Source organism: Xenopus laevis, chromosome 4L (assembly GCF_017654675.1).
Source record: "Xenopus laevis strain J_2021 chromosome 4L, Xenopus_laevis_v10.1, whole genome shotgun sequence".
Classification (NCBI taxonomy): domain Eukaryota; kingdom Metazoa; phylum Chordata; class Amphibia; order Anura; family Pipidae; genus Xenopus; species Xenopus laevis.
Genome location: NC_054377.1, coordinates 28,877,407 through 28,898,987, shown reverse-complemented (window position 1 = coordinate 28,898,987; position 21,581 = coordinate 28,877,407). Strand labels below are relative to the sequence as shown.

Genomic DNA, 21,581 nt, shown 5'->3' with positions numbered 1-21,581 from the left:
TGCTATATTTGCCACTAGAGGACAAGATGCAATTGTGCCCTTTGCTATTACCTTTGAGGGAGGGGGACAAAAATTGCTGGGCAGACAAAATGCTGCAAATCTTACTGTGTTGTTACCCTTAAAAAAACACAGAACCAGGCTATTTCCCTCTAGCGAGCAGCACCTCCCCTTTTCTCTGGGTATGTACATGTGCAGCACAGAACTTTCTGTGAACCTTGCTTCATTGTGCATGGGCACAACTTGGGATACCTATGAACTGGAAAAAATAGCTATGTGGTATTCTGAAAGACAGAGGTGTTCCAGGGGCCTTTGCCACCCTCATCTCTTGGCAGCAGCACCCCAGCTGAAAGAAAAAGAATAATAAATATTTTTAAAGAAAAGTCACACAAGCACCAGGGAAAAAATGTAGAGATTGTTTTAGGGATTCCTTTCTCTTTAAGGTTTAAAACAGCTCTGTATTTAGGTCCGGTGCTGCCCACCAGATCTAAGCACACCCCATATTGCAGAAGTGATATTGTGCTTGTGACATCACAGGCACAACGTATGACATGCACAAGAAGTGCACTCCTACCAGGTCTGGACTGAGATTCAAAATAGGCCCTGGCATTTCAGCTACACAGAGGCCCAAACAGCACCTCACCAGCCCAATAAATAGTGCCTGTCTATGGCAACTTACAGCAGCCCCTTTGTCATTTGCCAGAACCCACAGATTGCCAGGGCCTGACTTCTACCCTCTCACCCCCCCCCCCCCAGTTTAGCAGCTGGATTTGCCCACAAGTCTCTGGCAGTGGCTGGGGAGATTTCCTTTTTATTTAAACAATTTTTATATTGGCACCCGAGGGCCACCCTTTTAAGGCTGCCACCCTAGGCCCAGGCCCTCTAGTGCGCATATATATATATATATATATATATATATATATATATATATATATATATGGCCTTGTCCACCAGTTTTAAAATAATAAGGCACGTATTTGTGATCGGATTTGTTATTTTATTGTCAGTGAAATGAAACCACAAACTCAAATGCTCAATAAAAGCTTTATTCAATAATTGTACCAAAAACAGTATGAAATGATTAATGAAAAATAAATTTGCTGCCTAGGGATTTCTTTACTCAGAGAGTAGCCGCGTAACAACAACGACAGCAGGCGGTGCAGCAGTTGTTGACCCAGGTGCTTAAATTAACAATGCGAATGTCACAGCTAAACCCCGCAGGACCCCAAAAATATTCAACCCTGCACATCACTAGTATAGAAGGCCTAATGAAACTCCTGACTTTTGCACAGTTTCAACATATGTCTTAACATATGTCTATATTCAGTATATGTACTCTGCGACAGTCATTTAAATTGCCATGCATTTTGTTTTATCAACTAACACCTTTAAGCCATAGTCACAAGCTCAAAGGCCATTTATCAGTCATGATAGACCCTAATTCTAAATAAGTATGTCTTTGGTTAATTTATTCTCTGGTATGAAATGGGATTTTATTGCTACCGGCTGTCTTCATGTTTGGGCATGAAGCAAGTTTGATGTAATTTACTTACTCTTCCATGTACAATTCACAATGTGAGTTTGCTTGAGGGGGGGGGGGGTGTTTGGTTCCTCTTTAAAGCATTCCGATTGATTTGGCTTGAATAAAGGAGTGAATTCAAATGTGTTGAATGATTTGTCTCCAAAATACAAGTACAAAGTCATACAATAGAAATTGCTCTTTCTGATTGAAGTCCTAGGTACAAGTAGAATCGGTTTCTTTTAACTGAACCTGCCCTGCTCTTGTTGGAAATGACACAGGTCTGCCTATAAAAAAAATAATAAATGTTATTTAACAAAAAATGTCAATACAAAATGTAATATTGTTCTTATCTTAGTTTATCTTTAACTTAACTTATATGTAGAATGTAATATTCTGCTACAATTTGCAAACTGGTCTTTTTTGTATTTTTTTTTAAATTATTTAGCTTTTTGTTCATCAGCTCTACAGTTTGGAATTTCAACAGCCATGTGGTTCCTAGGGCCTAATCTACCCTAGCAACCAGGCAGTGACTTGAATGAGAGACTGGCATATACATTCTAAGACTAAATAAAAAGATAAGTATAAAAAAATCACAATAACAATAAAATTGTAGCCTTACGGAGCAAAAGTTCTTTGGCCAGGCTTCCTAAATAAAAGACCAATTGAAACATTGCTGAGTACAGGCCATTCTATAACATACTAAAATTTCAAATACTGGGGCACTATCCTTTAAAAAAATGTTGCACTCAATACACACTTTTGGTACCCAATTGTAGAAAAATCTAGCTTGCTATTTATGTATTTTCTGCATAATTTAGCAATTTAAAGATGGGGAATGGTCGGGAAGTGGCAGCAAGTTCTGTGTACAGATTATATCCCATGTTTAGCTAAGATCAGCTGGAAACTTCATAACTGGGAATTGCAAAATAAAAAAATATTAAATTGTATTACTTACCTATATTTAAAGGCAATCTTGGTTCTAGTTGGTTAAAATAAACCTCTAGTGTGCAATTCTGGCCTCCAAGTACCGATGTGACTTCTATTGTTATAATATCACTATACAGGGTGAAATTCAATTTGTTGCCAAGATAAAAAACGCCAGTGATGAGAAGCCTGGTGATGTCATCAGGTAATATGGGGTCAAAGCTCAAATGGGTTTTAGCAATCCTGAAAATAGAGAAAGAGTCCTTATGTACTTTTCCACATCTCCCCTCTTGCCCATCATGAATATAGCAATGATGGATGCAGTCAGCAATATATTTTCAGAGCAGCTGCAGTTCTCTGTCCTCCGAATCAGAGCGCTTAGGAGGGACTGTGGAAATTCTGCAAGGCAGGAAGGCAGTGTGCAAAGTGCCAAAGGTTCTGCACACTGGCTGGTAGGTCATAAACCCGATAGTTTAGTGACATAGTACAAATTAGTATCATCAGCAAAATTAGAGATAGTACTTACAATGCCAGCCTCAAGGTCAGTGATTAAGAAATTAAAAAGCAATATTCCACTAACAATACTGATCCAAATATTATGATCCGGGCCAATATTCCTTAATTAATTCTGTGACCTTTTGTGTGGTATTGTATAAAGCATTTTAGCAAAATCTAAGTAGACCACATCCACTGCCACTCCAGTACCAAGGCTTCTGCTTCCCAGCAGGGCTGGGCCAAGCCGACTGGGCACACTAGGCAACCCGGTCAGCTAAACCCGCCCCCTGCATGTGTGCACGGGCGCCATAACATAGGTGCAAGAAGCGGAAGCAGAGGGGCATTTTGGGGCAGGGGAGGACAGACAGGGGAGGGAAGGATGGACACAGGAGGGAGGGAGAGATGTACAGAAGAGGAAGGGAGGGACAGAGGAGCGAGTGTCAGAGGGGGTTGGCAAGACCTGCAGAGGGGAGCGAATCCGGACTAGTGGTAGGCAAAAGAATCTTGAACAGGCATCTGCCCAGAGCCCCCACAGCATTGCACCCTAGGCAGATGCCTCTTCTGCCTACCCCTAGATCCGGCCCTGCTTCCTAGTCCCGCAAGTATTTGTTATTTGTTTTGGAGCACTGAGACCTGCACCTGGCTAAATGAATACAGTACTGCCTGCATTCGGCAACTCTGTATTCATGGGACAGAAGGGAAGAGGCACATAAGCCTCCCCACTGCTGCTTATCCTCATACCCTAACGTGTGAGTTAATCAGACATGCAAGTTAGGAAGGAACAGCAAATGCAGACTGCAGGAGCTTTCAGAAAAAGAGGATTTTAACATTTCCTTTACTCATAGTCTGAATAAACAAACAATATGATATTGATATGATGATTTAATTTGAATAAACCATATGTTGTTACTCTTGAGATTTTGGGATCTTGTTTTCTCTGAATACAATGTATAAAAATAGAGGTGTGGAAGCACTCTAAAGGCTAAGTAATAGTATATTTAAGTATAAAGGAAGTGCTAGTTTTAATGCACATTCCCTGGGCCCCTGTCTCAAAAGTAAGTTTACAAAACAGGGGTTTTTAGTTACAAAGTTATGATCATAAAGTTGAAAAGCCACCATACCACGTCAAGGTAAACCCCACATGGCGGTCCCTAACTTGTTTGCCTTTCGGCCATAGTATAAAAAGTCTTACTGCATAGTAGCATTCAGTGTAATCAGTGTCTGTTGAACCTTGGTTTCAGTGAAAAGGATCTATCCTCCCCCGCCAGTATGCGGCTTTTAAGGGAGAGGCATTGTCCAACCAACGCCCATTTTTAAAAGTATAGGGCCCCATTAGTTTAAGGGGGGGTATGGGGTGCTATTAAAAACCACATGAAGCTCAGCCACAGCTTCTGGCAACAATACAATGTATAAAAATAGGGGTGTGGAAGCACTCTAAAGGCTAAGTAATAGTATATTTAAGTATAAAGGATATACTAATAATGGTGGTCCTATGCTTTTAAATATGGGCGTTGGTTTGGGCAATCTCTCTCTCTTAAAAGCCTTAACTGGCGGGGGAGGATCTAGGCTCCAGATTGAAACCAATGTTCCACAAACACTGAATACAGGTAATGCTATTATGCAGAGAATTGTCTTTTTATATTATGACCTGAGAATAAACAAGTTAGGGACCGCCATATGGGGTTTACCTTGACGTGGTATGGTGGCTTTTCAACTTTATGATCATAACTTTGTAACTAAAAAACCCCTGTTTTTGTAGACACATGCACTTGCATTTATACTGAATTGCTTATGAGACAGGGGCCCAGGGAAGTGCATTGTAAGTAGCACTTCCATTATACTTAAATATACTTTGATTTAGCCTTATGAGTGCTTCCACAACCCCCCAATTTTGTACATTGTATTAGCCTGAAGCTGTGGCTTAGCTTCATGTGGTTTTTAATAGCACCCCATACCCACCCCTATATACTAATGGTGGTCCTATGCTTTTAAATATGGGCGTTGGTTTGGGCAATCTCTCTCTCTTAAAAGCCTTAACTGGCGGGGGAGGATCTAGGCTCCAGATTGAAACCAATGTTCCACAAACACTGAATGCAGGTAATGCTATTATGCAGAGAATTGTCTTTTTAGATTATGACCTGAGAATAAACAAGTTAGGGACCGCCATATGGGGTTTACCTTGACGTGGTATGGTGGCTTTTCAACTTTATGATCATAACTTTGTAACTATAAAAACCCCTGTTTTTGTAAACACATGCACTTGCATTTATACTGAATTGCTTATGAGACAGGGGCCCAGGGAAGTGCATTGTAAGTAGCACTTCCATTATACTTAAATATACTTTGATTTAGCCTTATGAGTGCTTCCACAACCCCCCAATTTTGTTCTCTGAATACAAACCTTAGTCCAGTATAGCCAAACAGTATGGCCTGAAGAAATCCACCCATTCCTGTGAGAAAATTCACCGCTCCAGATCCATCTGCATTCTCAGTCCAAATCTAAAACCAAGCAGAATTCATTAATGGCTATTTAAAAACTCAGATGAAGAGTGGATGTGTACACATTTAGATACTGTGTTACGTCTGTGGATGTTTTATGCCTGTGACTGCACCACAAATTCATGTGATCAATTAAGACAGCTCGATAGCTTGTTTTATGTTTTGTATTCTTCATTAATTCAATGTTCATGCTAATTGTTATGAACACTCGTTATGCTTTAAACTCCATGCTATATTTGTCCACTGACTCGTGACTGTATAAAATATACAAAATATTTTGGTGCAGAACAGTGTTGCCACTTCATCCATTTAAAACAATACTGTCATCACATAATTACCCCCTTTAATATATTATTTATATTTTTACACAAAAGTTAATAGGGTTGTCTTATTGTTTTACATTAAAGTTTTAGATTTCATATATTGATATAGTATCAATGCCTCTATTTATTTTGCCTAAGTTAAGCCTCCTTAGGAGTCATTTATGAACGTACCTGCAAGCAGGTGCTCTAAAATGGGCTCAGTGGAGAGGACTTATTGCCGTGATTTAATTTATTAGCATCCAAACATTCAGACGCACACACTCTTTGAAAACACATGTTTCGATGCATTAGCAGAATTGTGTAACTCTGGGAGCAGCCACAATTAATATGGAATTATGGGTCAGAGAGAATTGCATTATGGGTAAAAAACATGGCGCACTGCATCCAAATTTCATTTTTCGCACTGCATTTGTAAATAACATACTGTCATTGTTTAATCAGCCACAGGCACTACAAGCAACTGTGTAGAAATTGTTTGCCCAGTGACACACGATGGGGCTGATTTATTAAACCACGTTTTCAGATCAGGCTTTTTCGCAACAAAAATCCAAAAAAGTAACTAAGGGGCCCCACATGCTATAAACAGGGCATATATATATTCCCTGTCTATTATACTCAAGTTACTGACCTTAAATGGCTCAGTGATGTTTGCAGAGCACTTCTCCAGTTGCTGCTGGGCCACCTGAATCTTCTTCAGTTCCATCCAGCCAACAGCAAACATACTCTGGAAGCCAATATGAGGTTTAATTAGTAATCATATTTAATATGTCAAATATATTATAGGTTATATAAGGATTCTTGTTGTATTCAATAGAGGCTATGGTAATAGTAACTGCCAGCCTTCATTGTAAGCAAAATACGGTCATTTGATTGTTATATTTTATATGAAATATCAAGGGGCAGATTTATTAAAGAAATTGTTCAGTGTAAAAATAAAAAGTGGGTACATGGATAGGCTGTGCAAAAAATAAAATTTTTCTAATATAGTTAGTTAGCCAAAAATATAATGTATAAAGGCTGGAGTGACTGGATGTCTAACATAATAACCAGAACACTACTTCCTGCTTTGCAGCTCTATTGGTTTCCTCTGATTTGTTGCCAGTCAGTAATCAATCAGTGATTTGAGGGGGGACATATGGGTCATAACTGTTTGCTTTTGAATCTGAGCTGAATGCTGAGGATCAATTGCAAACTCCCTGAACAGTTATGTCCCACGTGGCCCCCCTTAAAGTCGCTGAATAACTCAGAGTTAGAGAGCTGAAAAGCAGGAAGTAGTGTTCTGACTATTATGTTAGACATCGAGTCACTCCAGCCTTTACACATGGGAGAGGTCCATTGATCAATTCGGAGATGATTGTAGCCTTCCTGACATTCAAGTTTTTTTTGGAGAAAAAACTCAAATCGATTTTGGTCAAATTTGAATCAAATTCGATTCGAGTTTTAGGGTCAGTAAAATCTGTCTGAGTTTTAGATATGCGATTTTTAAAATAAATTTGGTTGAATTCTAATCAATTTGATTCAAGTTTTCGTGTCGGTAAAATTCATCCGAGTTTAACATATATTTGTTTTTTTAATTCAAAATCGAATTCAGAAGAAAATCTAATTTAATAAACTTAAAAAAACCTCACATGGCGGTCATTGGCTAACGGCATTTATGCCGTATGATGTGTATTATATGTGCCCAGTCTTGAAATCAGGATGACACTCTGGGTGCAAATAAACAGGGAAACATGCCATATTATTACCCAGGTCATTGCAGGACCATCAGGATCTGTAAGGGACTCATAAATTTGTAGGTCATTCATACGTTGCTCAATAGTCATGGGAAACATCATGGGATAGCCGAGTAAGACTACATCTGCCTGCTTCACCGTTTGCCCTGAAGAATAGAGGAATACTTAAGTATACTGTAGGTACCAAGCATTTGTTATTTAGCAGACCATCACGAGAATCTGAAGTCACTAGATTTGTTTTCTGTGTCCATTGACGAGAGACTACAACTAAAATGCAAGCTGGCTCTATTTAACAGAGCCTCATATCATTATGAAAAGTAAACATTAATGAAGTGATTGAACAAGAAAGAACACATCTTTTGGAAATTTACACAGCATCCTACTGCAAGACTTCCACATAATTTGTATTTATATAGGGATACTTATTTGTATATGCAGAGCTGCACATTTGAACAATACATAGTACAGGTATGGGACCTATTATCCAGAATGCTCAGGGACCTGGGGTTTTCCAGATAACCAGTTTTTCCGTAATTTGGATCTTCATACCTTAAGTCTACTAGAGAATCATGTAAACATTAAATAAGTATCTTAACACTTACAAACAGAGGAAAGCAGCATGCAACATAACAAAGAAACAAAAGACTTATAACATCGGGTTCATATAAAAAAGGATACAATCATGTTACATTTGACTTTTTATAAATATAAATCTGTTACATACCTATTTCATATCCATCAAATTCTGGGTGGTATTTTATCTTAGGGTCATAAGGCACTTTGATCTTGCTGGCTACATCTTTCCATATGTCGGGAATGTGATGCTCTAGAGAAACAGCCAGGTCTATGGCAAAATGTAAGCTGTGTAGAATTTAAGTTTAATAAAGGAACACTGAAAATAAGTAAACGCTGTTTATACTGAACATTATGGCTAACTGTACACTATACTGACTAAATTATCACTTATTTATTTAACCGGTCCTCTTACCACCCACTGATCTTTCCTACCATTGATTTATGCAAAGACCTGTTATCCAGAGAACCCCAGGTCCCAAGCATTCTGGATAACAGTTCCCACACCTGTACCATAAAGCCTCTCTGTGGCCACATGCAGATGTCCCCGTATTTTAATCTTTCTCTCTTTCTTTAACGTCTAACTTTCTACTTAACTCCCAGTTCCACAATAATCATTTCCCTTATTATGCCTTTTCACAATGCCTTGGATTATTTACTTTCATTCAAAGTTCTTTAATTAACTTCACCCGTTTCACAGAAGGAAACAACACCTCCCATTACTTATGCCCAGGATCGTTCATTCACTTACATGTCCTCAAACTTTACATCTATTTTATTCCCTGTAACAGATGGTTACTGACATCTTAATGTTTAACATGATCTGAATAATTTGGGTTATTTTATTAATAAATAAGTTCAAATCGAGCATGGGAGTTTGGGCGTGTTTTTTTTTTTAATACAATATGAGATAAATTTGGATTTTAGTAAATAACCCTTATAAGTAAGGTTACTGTCATCTCTAGAGTTTTTTCTACCATTGACAAATAAGCCACAGGAGCAAATGCAGATACACCCCATGTCTGTCCTGTGTCCCTCAACAGTGACAGCAATGACAACTGCCTGTCATACTGGGGATGCTTGTGTTCATTTTCAGGTTACCATTTATTTGCAAGCCATTACCTTGTCTGGACCAAAGCATTGGTATATGTTGAGTTATTAACATCCCAGTGATACTCATCAGGGGGCATCACACCTTTAACACAAAAGCCAAGAAATGTTCTCATTATGTGAAATATTAATAGGCATTAAATAGCTTCAAACTCGGGCCATTAATGGTGAAACACATACTGCACCAATATTTAGGCAACAGTTGTACAATTCAGTCAGTTTCTAACCAAACTGTGTGATATGTTTCAGCACATATATCAAAGTTTGCATATATTTTTCTCCTCTTATCACAATAGTGTTTTCTTCCTGCTGTTGTGCCCATATATAATTTTGAACAGGCCAAAGAAAAAGTGAATTATATTTTTCCATTTAAACTTTAGGTGGTATAAATTATTTTTAAATAAATCATGGTAAAAATAAAATAAAAGCATTTTGTTTTAGGGGGGTGCGATTTTGCTAAAGTTTCATTGCCCAAATCAGTCACTTTTTTTTTTTTGTTGCAATGAAGAATATTAATAAATCTCCCCTGCCAAAATGACTGATTGGTCCACTAAACCTCAAGTGCATTTTTGGCTGACTGTACTTTTAAATAAATGTTATTAATTTATTCTTATTCTTCACAAATACAGAAATGAAAGAGCAATGGAACATCAGGAGATTAATTGCCAGCAATAAATCACTGCCTCATTTTCCGAAGTTGCCTGAAGTTTCCTCGTGCGGCAACTTCAGGTGACTTCCGAAAACGAAGTGCCGCGCCTGCTTTAGTGCAGGCGACTTTTCATTATAGCAGACGGGAAGACACGCAAAGGCAGTTCGGGAAGATTGTCGCCCAGACGAAGAGCCGATTAGTCGCCAGGCAACTAAATCTCCCCGAATCTGCTCGTGTGTCAAAACCCTTAAGGCTCCAGATGATTACATAAAATATAAAGATAAAAAGGGACCATAGTAATGCACAGTATTTGGACTGACCATTCAGATGATAGCTCTGCTCTTCTTCACTCCAAACCACTCTGCTACACCAGTATTCAGCAACTGAGCTCACTACCTCCCATCCTCCAGCTGAAGCAAAGAAGTCCAAGTCCTAATAAAGGAATAAACTAAATTCAGCTAGCTAAACTGTGACATAAACAATAACCTGGATTTCATACATACACTTTTAATGCAAACACTTCAACAGTCACCTGAAAGTGCTCCAACAAGTGTGTAATGAGAGAACATATTAAGAGATTGTGCACCTCCCTCTGAGCCACTAAAACATGCCGACAATGGAGTGTTTGATGTGTTGGCATAGTTCCTTTTAATTTCTTTTGGGGTGGGGGGTGACTCAACATCACTGGGCCAATTTATAAAAGTTCGTAGTGTATATACCATAAAAAAATCAAATGTCAGTGCTGCGCAATATGTTGGCACACTAAAAATACATGTTAATAAGTGTAAAAACCATAGAGTATGAAAATAAAACTACGGCAAGTAAAAGCTGTTGGGGTCTTGTAGAATGGTAAATCTCATTCTTTTCTTGCAAAGATCAGCCTTTTGTTTGTGGTTTTAGAGGTTTTTGGAGATTAAAATGTTCATTGTTGTACAATTTTTTTGTTCATTTACAACAAAATCGGGTTTTGAAAATTTTTACAACGGCTATTTTCGTTCGTATTTTTTAATTTGGATCTTAATAACTTTCATGGCATTATTATGTGCACACATGTGCATGCAAGGTGCAAAACCACAAGAAAACCTTTTTAAACTACACTCCAGTGCAATTAACCAGTTAGTTATGTGCAGGGTCTGACTGGAGCAGGTCTGGGCCAACCCTGGTGATGTGCAACCAATAAGTAGTTCAATAACTACTAGTTTAGTAAACCATCCATGTATCACCTAAGGAAGAAATGTTTATGTAAAATCTATAGGGTTATATATATGTGTGTGTATGTATATATATATATATATATATATATATATATATATATATATATATATATATATATATATATATATATATATATACAGTATATGTAATCTATTTATATTTTAACTATAACCTGGACTAGCAATTCCTGTGTAAAGCATACTGGTCTGATAACAACAAAATCTTTATAAGTCACCTTGGTAAAGTGTAAAGTCCACTGATCTGTGAAGTACACCACCAATCTGCTGAAGGCCCTTGACTCCCGTCGAAGTAGTTCCTATACAAAGCCAGTTGTGATGCATTCTCTAACAAGAGCAAGACCATTGTTCTAGGCTATTTGAAACTGGCCCAGAACAGACTCGTAAGCTTTACACACAAATTGCTTCCCCAGGTGATAGCTGAAATCAAATGATAGTTGAAATGTACAGTGGGCTTAATAGCCCTTACATTACAGACATCATGCATGTCAACTGAACAAAGGGTCTGCGTTTTTTACCCTGCGGTGGAACACATGAAAGATCTACTGCAAGGGAACATGGGCAGAAACGTCTGTGAGTCCTTACATTTAATTTAGAACTTTTAATGATATGTTTACTAGGCTAAAGGCGGCCATAGACGTAACAATTACGATCTTTCACGGGAAGAAACAATAGAATTCTACCTGTATCTGACTATTCAGCACTAACAATGGGCGATGTTTGGGTCCCTTCAAAGGCACCCGATCAAAATTTTCTGTCCAGCCTGATCGACAAGCCGACCAAGTCTTCTGCCGTTATCGGTCGGCTCTTTTTCCACCATACACTCAACGAATATTGGACGAAAATTAGTTTCGTATGATATTATCTGTGCGTCTATGGCCACCGTAAGGGCTCTTACAGACGAGCGTTTTTACATGCGCACCCTTGCGTTCCGTTTTTCTGCGTTCAGCTGCAGGGGAGCGCAGGGATAGACGCATTACATTTTTTCCAATGGGGCTGTACTCACACAGGCGCGTGTAGGTGCCGAACGCAGGTTGAGACGCAACATGCTGCATTTTTCCTGCGTTCGGCGCCTACACGCGCCTGTGTGAGTACAGCCCCATTGGAAAAAATGTAATGCGTCTATCCCAGCGCTCCCCTGCGGCTGAACACAGAAAAACGGAACGCAGGGGAGCACAGGTAAAAACGCTCGTCTGTAAGAGCCCTAAGTCTTCAACTAATTGGTTGCACATGAGACATTGCTAATTATTTTTCTTTTTGCACAATGAGCCAACCCATTGCAAGACAGGCCCAACCCAGTGGCATGCTTTTCATACAAAGCAAAGGTTAGAAGGCTGCTTGTGTTGATTAGTGTTCTGCAAACAATTTACTAAACATGTTATGTTAGTTGTGTTAGTAGCATGTCATTTGCATTTACAGAGTTTTTTTGTAAGGTGCATGTCAGCAAATATGACTGGTGAATAAAGTTTACCTTAGTCAAATAATAATATTGCTGGAATGCTAGTAGAACATCTCCATTAATGTGAAGTTCCAGGTCTCCATAAATACTGTCAGGGCAGACTTCACAGCCAGTTAAAGCACTTTCCCAGGGAAACTTAGCACCCTGAAATAAGAGGAGCAAGAGTCTTTTCATACCTTATTCAAGTATTTTCAAACATTATCCTACTTGTGATGTGTAGACTAGATTTAAGGTGGCCATACACGGGCCGATTAAAACTGCCGACAGACCGTGTCGGCAGCTTATTGGCCCGTGTATGGGGCCCCCCGACGGGCTTCGAGGATCGATCCCGTCGGATCGTGGCCGCATCTAATCGTTGATGCGGTCCCGCGACCCGACCACCCATTACTATTCATTAGGATCCGATTATTGGGCCCTAGGGCCCACGATCGGATCAGCCCGATATTGCCCACCTCAAGGTGGGCATATCGGGGAGAGATCCGCTTGTTTGGCGACATCGCCAAATGAGCGGATCTCTCCGTGTATGGCCACGTTTAGGCAGGATTTCACTATTATATACATAGAGACATTATGAAGTTGTGGGGTTAATACTGATTTAACCTCCTTTTGGGGCATAGGAAAGATCTCTCTTTTTCTAGACTCCTTTATGTGCCGCTTATAGTCAACATAGGCATTTATGAACGACATTGTTACAATTATACTGCACTAGTTGTGCTTTATGATAACAGTCTAGTAGTATGGATAGAAGATTCTGTTTTAAAGCTTACTAAAGTCCATATTTGGTTAGTATAACTGTTTCAGAGCACATTCATCTTAAACCCATGAGCACCATTTATCATAACAAACTGACCTTGTAGCCTTGTTCCTGAGCATTTTGCAGCGCTCCCTTGAGGGTCCTTATCCTGTATTTGAGGATGTGTTTAGCCATCTCTGGATAGAACAATAGGATATTCGGATACACCCAGATATCCTTACAAAACAGATAAATATATGCTAATTACCGTTAATCACATACATGAAATAAACACTTAAATATTGAAATAACCATTTTTAAATATCTATGATAGAACCTCATGGTTTGAGTAATTAGTGACATTGGGTTGTGCGCCTCTTCAATGTGTTCTATATCTAATTTGGTAATTTTACTCTAGTACCCATGCTTACTGTGTCTTCAAACCATCAAGCTAGCCTACAGTTTTTATTTTTATGAACATTTTCAGTATTATTGAACAAACGCAATTTAAGCTGTAATTTGTGTGTGGAATTCACCTAAACTGACTTAAATTTTGAATAAAAATTAATCTTACCTGATCCCAAAATACATGTCCCCAGTAGTCTTCTTTACTGCGGCCATTGGAAAGACCACCAGGACTAATTCCATAAAACTCACCAGTGTACCCCAGTTGTGGAAGGGAGGAAAGCAGATAATAAAGGCAGCCATTCACTGCTTGTATAGTGGACAAAGAGCTTTCCACCTCTATACAGCTCTGTGCCCAAAATTCTGCCCAAGCTCTTTCATGGGAGGAATACAGCTGCATTTCAGCAATCAAAGTAAGACCTTCATCAAATTTTTCCTTCACATTGTTTTCAGTTTCACACACTGCTGTGAGGAACACCCAAGTCTTCTCCTTGCTACCTGTGAGCTCCAGGGATGGAGGAACAGGAGTCCATATCATATGGATAGACTTAACCGGACATGAATCTGTCTCTGACTGCAGCGTACTTCCAAAGATATACCTATAAGATATATTAATATAGGTATTAAAGAAAACATTATTTCTGAAAAATATTTCATTGACATGACCAGGTCTTTTTTTTTTACAGGTTTTATTTATTTTCTTCAACTTTAACATGAAGCAAAGGAAGCAGATCACAGCAGATATCCATTTTTAAATAATATATCATCACTTCACAAGATTATTGGTGGCAGCAGTAACAACTAATAAGTTATCAAACACATTAATGGATAGAAAAGTAAAGAGATGGAGAGAATGTAGGCTATGGGGTGCTATTTTTTTTTTTTTCATATTCTTTATTTGGTTTTCTTTTTTAAGAAAGATAAAGCAAAAACAATATACAGAAAGAAGAATGAAAAACAAAATAATAATAATAGAAATCATATCAGAAGGGTGTGACCCCTGGTTGCATTCATAAAACAGTTGTACAGTCAATGCATTCAGCAGTATATAATATTTGAAATATTCTCTGGAACAATAAAAGTAGTATCCATTGACTTTCTTTTAATCAGTTGTGTCAAGGGTCTTCAAAACAATAAAAGACAAGGGTGGATCAGCACATCACAATCCATCAGATCATAATACTACAACAACATCACGATCCATCTTCTAGCTCGTAGTACAAGAAAATCACATATTTTGATATTACCCTTCTCACTAAGAAACATCATACAGCAGCTAAAGCACGGGTATCATCCAGGGATGATTTGAATAAGGTCCAGGACGTCCAGGTTTTTATAAAATTGTTGGGGGATTTATTTGAGTATGAGAGTAACTCTTCCATGCGTTGTATCTGGTTGATTTCCGTTACCCATTCAGCCACTGTAGGAGGCCTAGTAAATTTCCATAGTCCGGGAATGACAGTTCTAGCTGCTGCTATTTCAAATGCTACAAAGCCCCTAGGTACAATTTTCAACTGTGCATTGGGGGATGGTATCGTTAGCAATGCTAAAGAGGGATCAGGTGTAACATCTATCCCTATGACTTTGGAGATTAACTGGAAGACTGAAACCCAAAAGGGTTGCAGTAATTGACAACCCCACCAAATATGTGTCATATCACCCTTCTCCATGTTACAGTGCCAGCATAAATCAGACACCCCGGGATAAATAATATGCAGGGTCGTGGGGCACCTGTACCATCTGGTGAGAATGTTGTAGTTAGTCTCATGTGCTTTGCATGCGGTTGCCAATTTGTGGGTAAGGACAAAGGATTGCTCCCAGTCTTTGACACTAAAAGAAGTATTAAGGTCCTTCTCCCATTGTGCTTTAAATTTGAGGTCCTGGGTACCTTTTAGGTCTAAGAGTATGGAGTAAACCTGCGCTAAAATATGAGTAGGTTTTAGTTTAGCTAAACAGAGATCATCAAAGGCTGTGCTGTCTGCCAATAGCAGGTTTTTCTCTGGGTTTGTTTGAAACCAATGGGCTAATTGATGGTGCATAAACCGCTGGGCAAAGGAATGCGTGGGAGTCTCTAAAATATTTTCTAGAGGGGCCACACCAGTTAAACTTCTCACCCTTATAAAGGGGTAATTCTCACTCTGTCGTTTAGCCAGAAAACCTTTACTAAGCAGACCCGGCGAAAATGCTGGATTCCCAATCAGGGGTGTCATTGGTCCTGTCCTAGCTGATATAGGTAGTAGTCGGAGGAGTTTATCCCATGCCAGTATTATATTGTGTATAGTTATGGGTAACATCGAAATTTCTTGTCTATCTTTGGGATTTATCCAAGGTAATGCAGCTAAGGGCTGCTTCACCTGAGACTGTTCTATCTGAATACATTCTTTTTGGTCCTGATGGTGGAAACAGTCAACCAATCTAGTGCAGGTTGCCGCTTGCCAATAAGTATATAAGTCGGGCAATCCTGCACCTCCTTTCTGTTTGCGCCTGTGCAAGGTTGACATTTTGATTCGGGGTGGCTTGTTAGCCCAAACAAATTGTGTGAGTAGCCTATTGGCTTTCTTGAAGATACTCATTTTAGGTGGCATGGGAAGGGTCTGGAAGATGGGGTGCTATTTATTATAGCAAGCATTTTGTATCAAGTCAAAGGCATTTTGTACCATGTTAGTTAATGCCTGAAGCTGTAGATGTAGCAAGTACATGTAATAGTATAGACATCCATGGGTCCCAGATTTTGTCAAATTTATCCATATAGGTCAACTTATAGAGGGAGAGGGCCTCAGACTTCCAAAGTAATTGCATTAGACAACTTTCAGAACAGGAATATTACTTTCCTAGCATAAAAGTACAAAAGCCTCAAGAGAATACATTGATACCTTCCAGAAAGAATGTTCTCAACTAAACCCAGGAAGTATGCATATGGTGACATTTGGCATGTTTAAAGTCTGTATTAAGAAATTAACCACTTTCCCCCAAGATCTGGGCAGTCCCAGAGTGCATGCAAGAAAACACCCAAGCTTACCCCACAATTGAAGCATACATTTTCTGGTTTAAGGCCCATAGAGTGGAGATGTGTAGGTGTAAGATATGAACTATGTATTGTATGGTATCAGTGGCGTAAAAATAGAGGAAGCAGACCCCGCAGTTGCTGAGGGATGGGAACAGTGGGGCGTGGACCACAGGGTCTGCTGTTTCTACAATTGCAGAGGGGTGGGTGGGTTGGTAAGAACAGTGCGCCGGGCCCTCCGAAGATATTTTTGCAGGGGGGCCCAGTACAACTGTAGTTACACAGCAGTATGGTATTATATAAGAAAATCATTACTACAAATTACAGAGGCTAAGAAGTAGTAGCCAAGGTCATCCCAATTATCGACATCTATCTGTGATATGTCCCCAGCCCATTTGGTATGACAGTTGCAAAGAACTGTCAATACAAGATAATTGAACCCACCACCTCTGCTGATATAGGGAAGGTGGCATCAAGGCCAGGCCAAGAAATGGGCTTGCCCAAGGCAAAGCACTCTCACACCTGCCCCCCGCATGTGTGCTTCAGCACGTGCTTGCTCCTGCAGTGAAATGCGCCATGGAGGCTTGTAAGAGGTCTTGTCTTATTATCTGCTATTACAATTAGTTTACTATCTGCTCTACTATGTTCAGCCATCTTTTCTCCATTGACCACTTGAGATAATATCTATTCCTGACCTGACAGTCTGCCAAATAAAACTACAGGTATTTTAAATGGAATAAATCAAAATGAAAAAAAAAATAGCAATGTCACAATCATTTGTGATCTCACTGAAATGGAGTAATTAATGACTTTCTTTCACTAACCCAAAACCCGACCTGTTCATACTCACTTATATTCCCCAAAGTCTGGCCCTTCCTGCAAATTCAGATCTGGGCTTTCTATCTTGAACTTGCTTTGAAGGTTCACACTGACCGGGTGGGATCCTTGTGTAGACATCAAAGTCACAATGTTTACAAAGAGGTGACAGTAACTTCGATGAGCAAAGATCTGCTGGGTTGCAGTAAATGAAGGACACTGGAGAGTGTGAATAAATGTACCTAAGGATACATTAGAGAAATATAAGAACACATAATTGAAAACATTATGAAAGATATGTGACTTAGCTGTGGCATTGCAAGAGGAATAATATCAGTGCAGTAATGATTCGCAAACAGTCATCCAAAAAACTAAAGCAAATGTATTTAGCTGCTCAAACATTATTTGAGCCTTTGAATCTGACCATTGCTTGAGTCTTTGTTAGTATAGTTATGCCACCAGCAACATGTTTTGCAAATCTGTGCTATAATTCTGCCCTCCTTCAGCCCTTCCCTTGTGTATCTAATGAACTGTTAAGGTGTCTTGTTTGGAAGAAATTGGCAACATGTGAGCCTTTTTTTCTATGAAGAACAGTTGTGTTTTAGTGGAAAAGCGCTTCTCTAACAAGATAGAGTAATGTATTTACTATTGCAGAGCTAATGCCTTAGGGTCAGGCCACACAGGGCATCTTGGGGAGATTTGGTCGGCTGGCGACTAATCCTCGTTTTTGCGGTGACCAATCTCCCCAAACGCCTTCCCTGACTCTGCGCCGGCTAAAATGAAAAAATGCTGGTGCTAATCATACGCATCGGTTCGTTTTCCGAAGTGGCCCGAAGTTGCCTCACGAGGAAACTCGACTCGACTTGCGTGTGATTAGCCGGCGCAGAGTCAGGGAAGGCATTTGGGGAGATTGGTCACAGCAAAAACAAGGAGATTAGTCGCCAGGCGACCAAATCTCCCCAAAACTCCCTGTGTGGACTTACCCTTAACTGTAATAAAATGTGGCAAATATTTACGCAAAGCAATACAGAAAAGTGATGATAGATAGATAGATAGCAGATGGATTACTAAATATTTTGCGAGTACACAAAAGAAATTAAATATGTCTCACATTGTTCCCATTTGATTCTTTATTACCTGTTTTGATGTTTAATGCAAATGTCTCAGTTAGAACTTTTTCTTTAGCTGCAACCAGCCTGAAGCATGGGCTAGGGATGTCAGCCCTGTGGCAGTTGCCTCCAGCTCCATTGTAGACACCGTTCACATGAAAAATATCTCCATAGACTTGAGTACCCAGATATCCATTAGCTAAAGTTGCCATGAGACGAGGGTCTGACGGCAAGGAGTTAGAGGAAAAGATCCACTGGTCACCTTCCATGGTTGACATTGCTTTGACCTGAGAAAAATTGTATTAAAATAATTCAGATTTTTACCTTAAGGGGGGCAAAGGGGAGTAAAAAGATCTAAAAACAGTAAGCTCATTTACCAGGCTCTGATACAGTTGAGTGCAGTTGTGCAGTTGATTAAAATAGCAATAAAAGTAGCAGGATTATCCATTGGGCATCTTCTCTATACCAGAGTGGAGCAGCCCATGCCAATGCCTGTCCAGCATGGACAATAATTATAATACATAGTAAATCTTGGATCTTTCAGTAGAGGACAAAGAAGCAGGGAAGGCTGCAAACAGAACTGGATCTAGTACTAGATGAGCAATCCATTGGAATACTTAGCAAAAAACTCTACATCATGGAGAATACATCTGTGGAGATATTTTGTGCCTACCACTTTGATCTCATCAGTTAACGACTCGCTCTGTCTTTTAATACAAAATATACACATTTTGCCCATGTCCAAACTACAAACAATACATAAACCATTCCACCTTTCAAGACAACCCCACTTTTACTATGCAGTGAAAATGGGACTGTTGGAATATACGACTTTGTCGGGCTAAGGCCTGGTGTTAAAGAAGTACTGTTAGCGTCTCACCTAGAGAAGAGGATGTCGGAAGTGATGCATGAAGACTAGGGGCCCCAATCTTATGGGAGAACATTATTTTCAGTCAGGGATACCTAGCCTGGATTACTGAAGTTGTTACAGCACTTAAACTTCTAGAACTGGATTTCTAAATATGCAAAAGTCTGGGGTCACAGGCCCCAACTACTTGTAGAACACAATACAGTAAATAGATATTGCATGATTTTTCTCCATTTTCTTTAGTTTAAAAATGTTTGTCATTGTCCTGTTATTCACTCTCTTGTTTTCTTACTCCTCTTGTTCTTTTCCATCCAGACCCAACACCACTGTTTTGCTGCTTTACCTTTCCTGTTAATTCTGTTATCTTCACCAATCTGTCTTTTTCTGCTCTAAAGGTGGCCATACACGTAGAGATCCGCTCATTTGGCGATTTCGCTAAACAAGCAGCTCTCTCCCCAATATGCACACATTGAGGTGGGCGATATCAGGCTGATCAGATTGTGGGCCCTTGGGCCCAACTATCAGATTAGAATGCAGGCAATATGGGTGGTCGGACCATGGAACAACATCAATGAACAAATGCGGCTGCGATCTGATTTTTAACCTTGCCCGATCAACATCTGGCCGACCTCTGGGCAGATATTGATCGGGTAAGCTCGTCGGAGGGCCCCACACATGGGCCAAAAAGCCGCCAATTCGGTCTGTCGGCAGCTTTTATCGCCCCCTGTATGGCCAGCTTAAGCTGATCTACATTTGTCTTCTGTTCAGTTCTCACCATCTGCTTTTTTCTTGTCCCCAAATCAGACATGCTTTCCCTTACCATTCCACTCCCCCCCCCCATTCTCACTTCCCCTCTTCTCCTTTACTATTACTACCTGTCCCCCTTCAACCACTTCCATCATGCTCCCTCCATAAAGTATGCTCTTTATCTTTATTTGTTTCAGCCAGAGCCAGATTTACATAGCGGGTGCCCCCCGTCCCCTCCCCTTTATTCAAGCAAATTTTTGGAGCAATGGCGATTGGTATCATATCTCCTGCTCTTCCCCAGTGTTTCTGAACCAATGTGGGTGTGGTTGGGCAGCATGCTTCCCCCTAAAATCCTGCTGCCCTAGACCCGCACCTTGGTGGCCTTTCCACAAAACCAGGCCTGGTTTCAGCCTTTTATTCTTTTCACTTCTCTTTGCATTTCACTCCAAAGGTTAATTCTTGCTTCTCTTTATCCTTCATTTCTTCCTTTCCATGTCCCTTTAACTGTAACTTTTTTTCTCCCTCATCCTCCCTTCTCTGGGTATGCAGTGAGGGAAGTTGATTTATCTGGCATCAGATACACAGTGGTACGTATGTGTTCTCATTAAAATAAGCTGCATGGCAGCAATGTAAACAAAATATACACAAAGCCCAAGCCCAAACTGGCAATTTGGAAACTCAGTGTAATTCCAGAGGGACTGCTGTAAGTTGCCATAGACCTGTGTACATGTGTGGGGCTGTTTGCGTCTTTGTGTCTTTGTGTATTTACAATGCAAGGGCAAGCTTGTTCCCATAGCTACTACCCAAAACCTTTGTAAGTTAACTGCATCTGAGGTTTTTCAATATATACTAGTAGTAATTATGTTAAAGCTAGAGTACAATGGTCCAAATCATACAATAATTGCAACAGATACAGTTTCCACTGGAAATAATGAAACATTCTAACTTATAACACTTGTAAACCAGGCAAGTGTACACCAGAAAATTTCACATGATTCATGACAGGTTACTATAGTTTAAATACACTGCCCTGGTGCAAATGCGCAGACCACATATGTGATTACTTACCTGTCCTGTAACACATACAGATTTCAGACATTTGCCTTTTAATTCGATGAAATGGCAGTACAACACACACACTGTAACCCCGTCTTGTTACCTTATCCTGGAGTGTAGTCATCTCAGATTACTTAGTAAAGTTTTTCTTGTCTGAGTCCCAGCACAGCACAGACAAATTCCTTTTCATTTGGGAAAACTTTTCTCTAGCAGGAAGGATACAACTTTTTTTCTTCAAATTGCAACTTTAACAGTTCCCCTAACAGAGAGTGCACTTCCTCCTAAAACGTGTCTGCATGTGTGTTGTGTTAGGGGTGGGGGGGGGTT

The 21,581-nt window shown here is 39.7% G+C and overlaps 1 protein-coding gene across 3 annotated transcripts; it reads right to left on the bottom strand.

Moving 5' to 3' along the window:
- Positions 1-1,025: 1,025 nt before the first annotated feature.
- On the bottom strand, positions 1,026-21,565 carry pgghg.L (protein-glucosylgalactosylhydroxylysine glucosidase L homeolog). Of its 3 annotated transcripts, none has more exons than XM_018242354.2 (14): positions 21,358-21,564; positions 18,612-18,870; positions 17,509-17,716; positions 13,824-14,253; positions 13,367-13,486; positions 12,529-12,660; positions 10,146-10,257; positions 9,189-9,261; positions 8,218-8,354; positions 7,506-7,639; positions 6,389-6,484; positions 5,340-5,437; positions 2,475-2,686; positions 1,026-1,803 (listed from the first exon to the last, which is right to left on the bottom strand). In XM_018242354.2, the coding sequence occupies exons 1-14, from the start codon at positions 21,376-21,378 to the stop codon at positions 1,733-1,735; spliced, it is 2,103 nt and encodes a 700-aa protein (XP_018097843.1). In that variant the 5' UTR covers positions 21,379-21,564; the 3' UTR covers positions 1,026-1,732. The 3 variants fall into 3 exon arrangements, with proteins under 3 accessions (XP_018097843.1, XP_018097844.1, XP_041445952.1); XM_018242355.2 differs by lacking the exon at positions 21,358-21,564 and adding an exon at positions 21,267-21,352; XM_041590018.1 differs by lacking the exon at positions 12,529-12,660 and having other exon boundaries at positions 21,358-21,565.
- Positions 21,566-21,581: the final 16 nt, after the last annotated feature.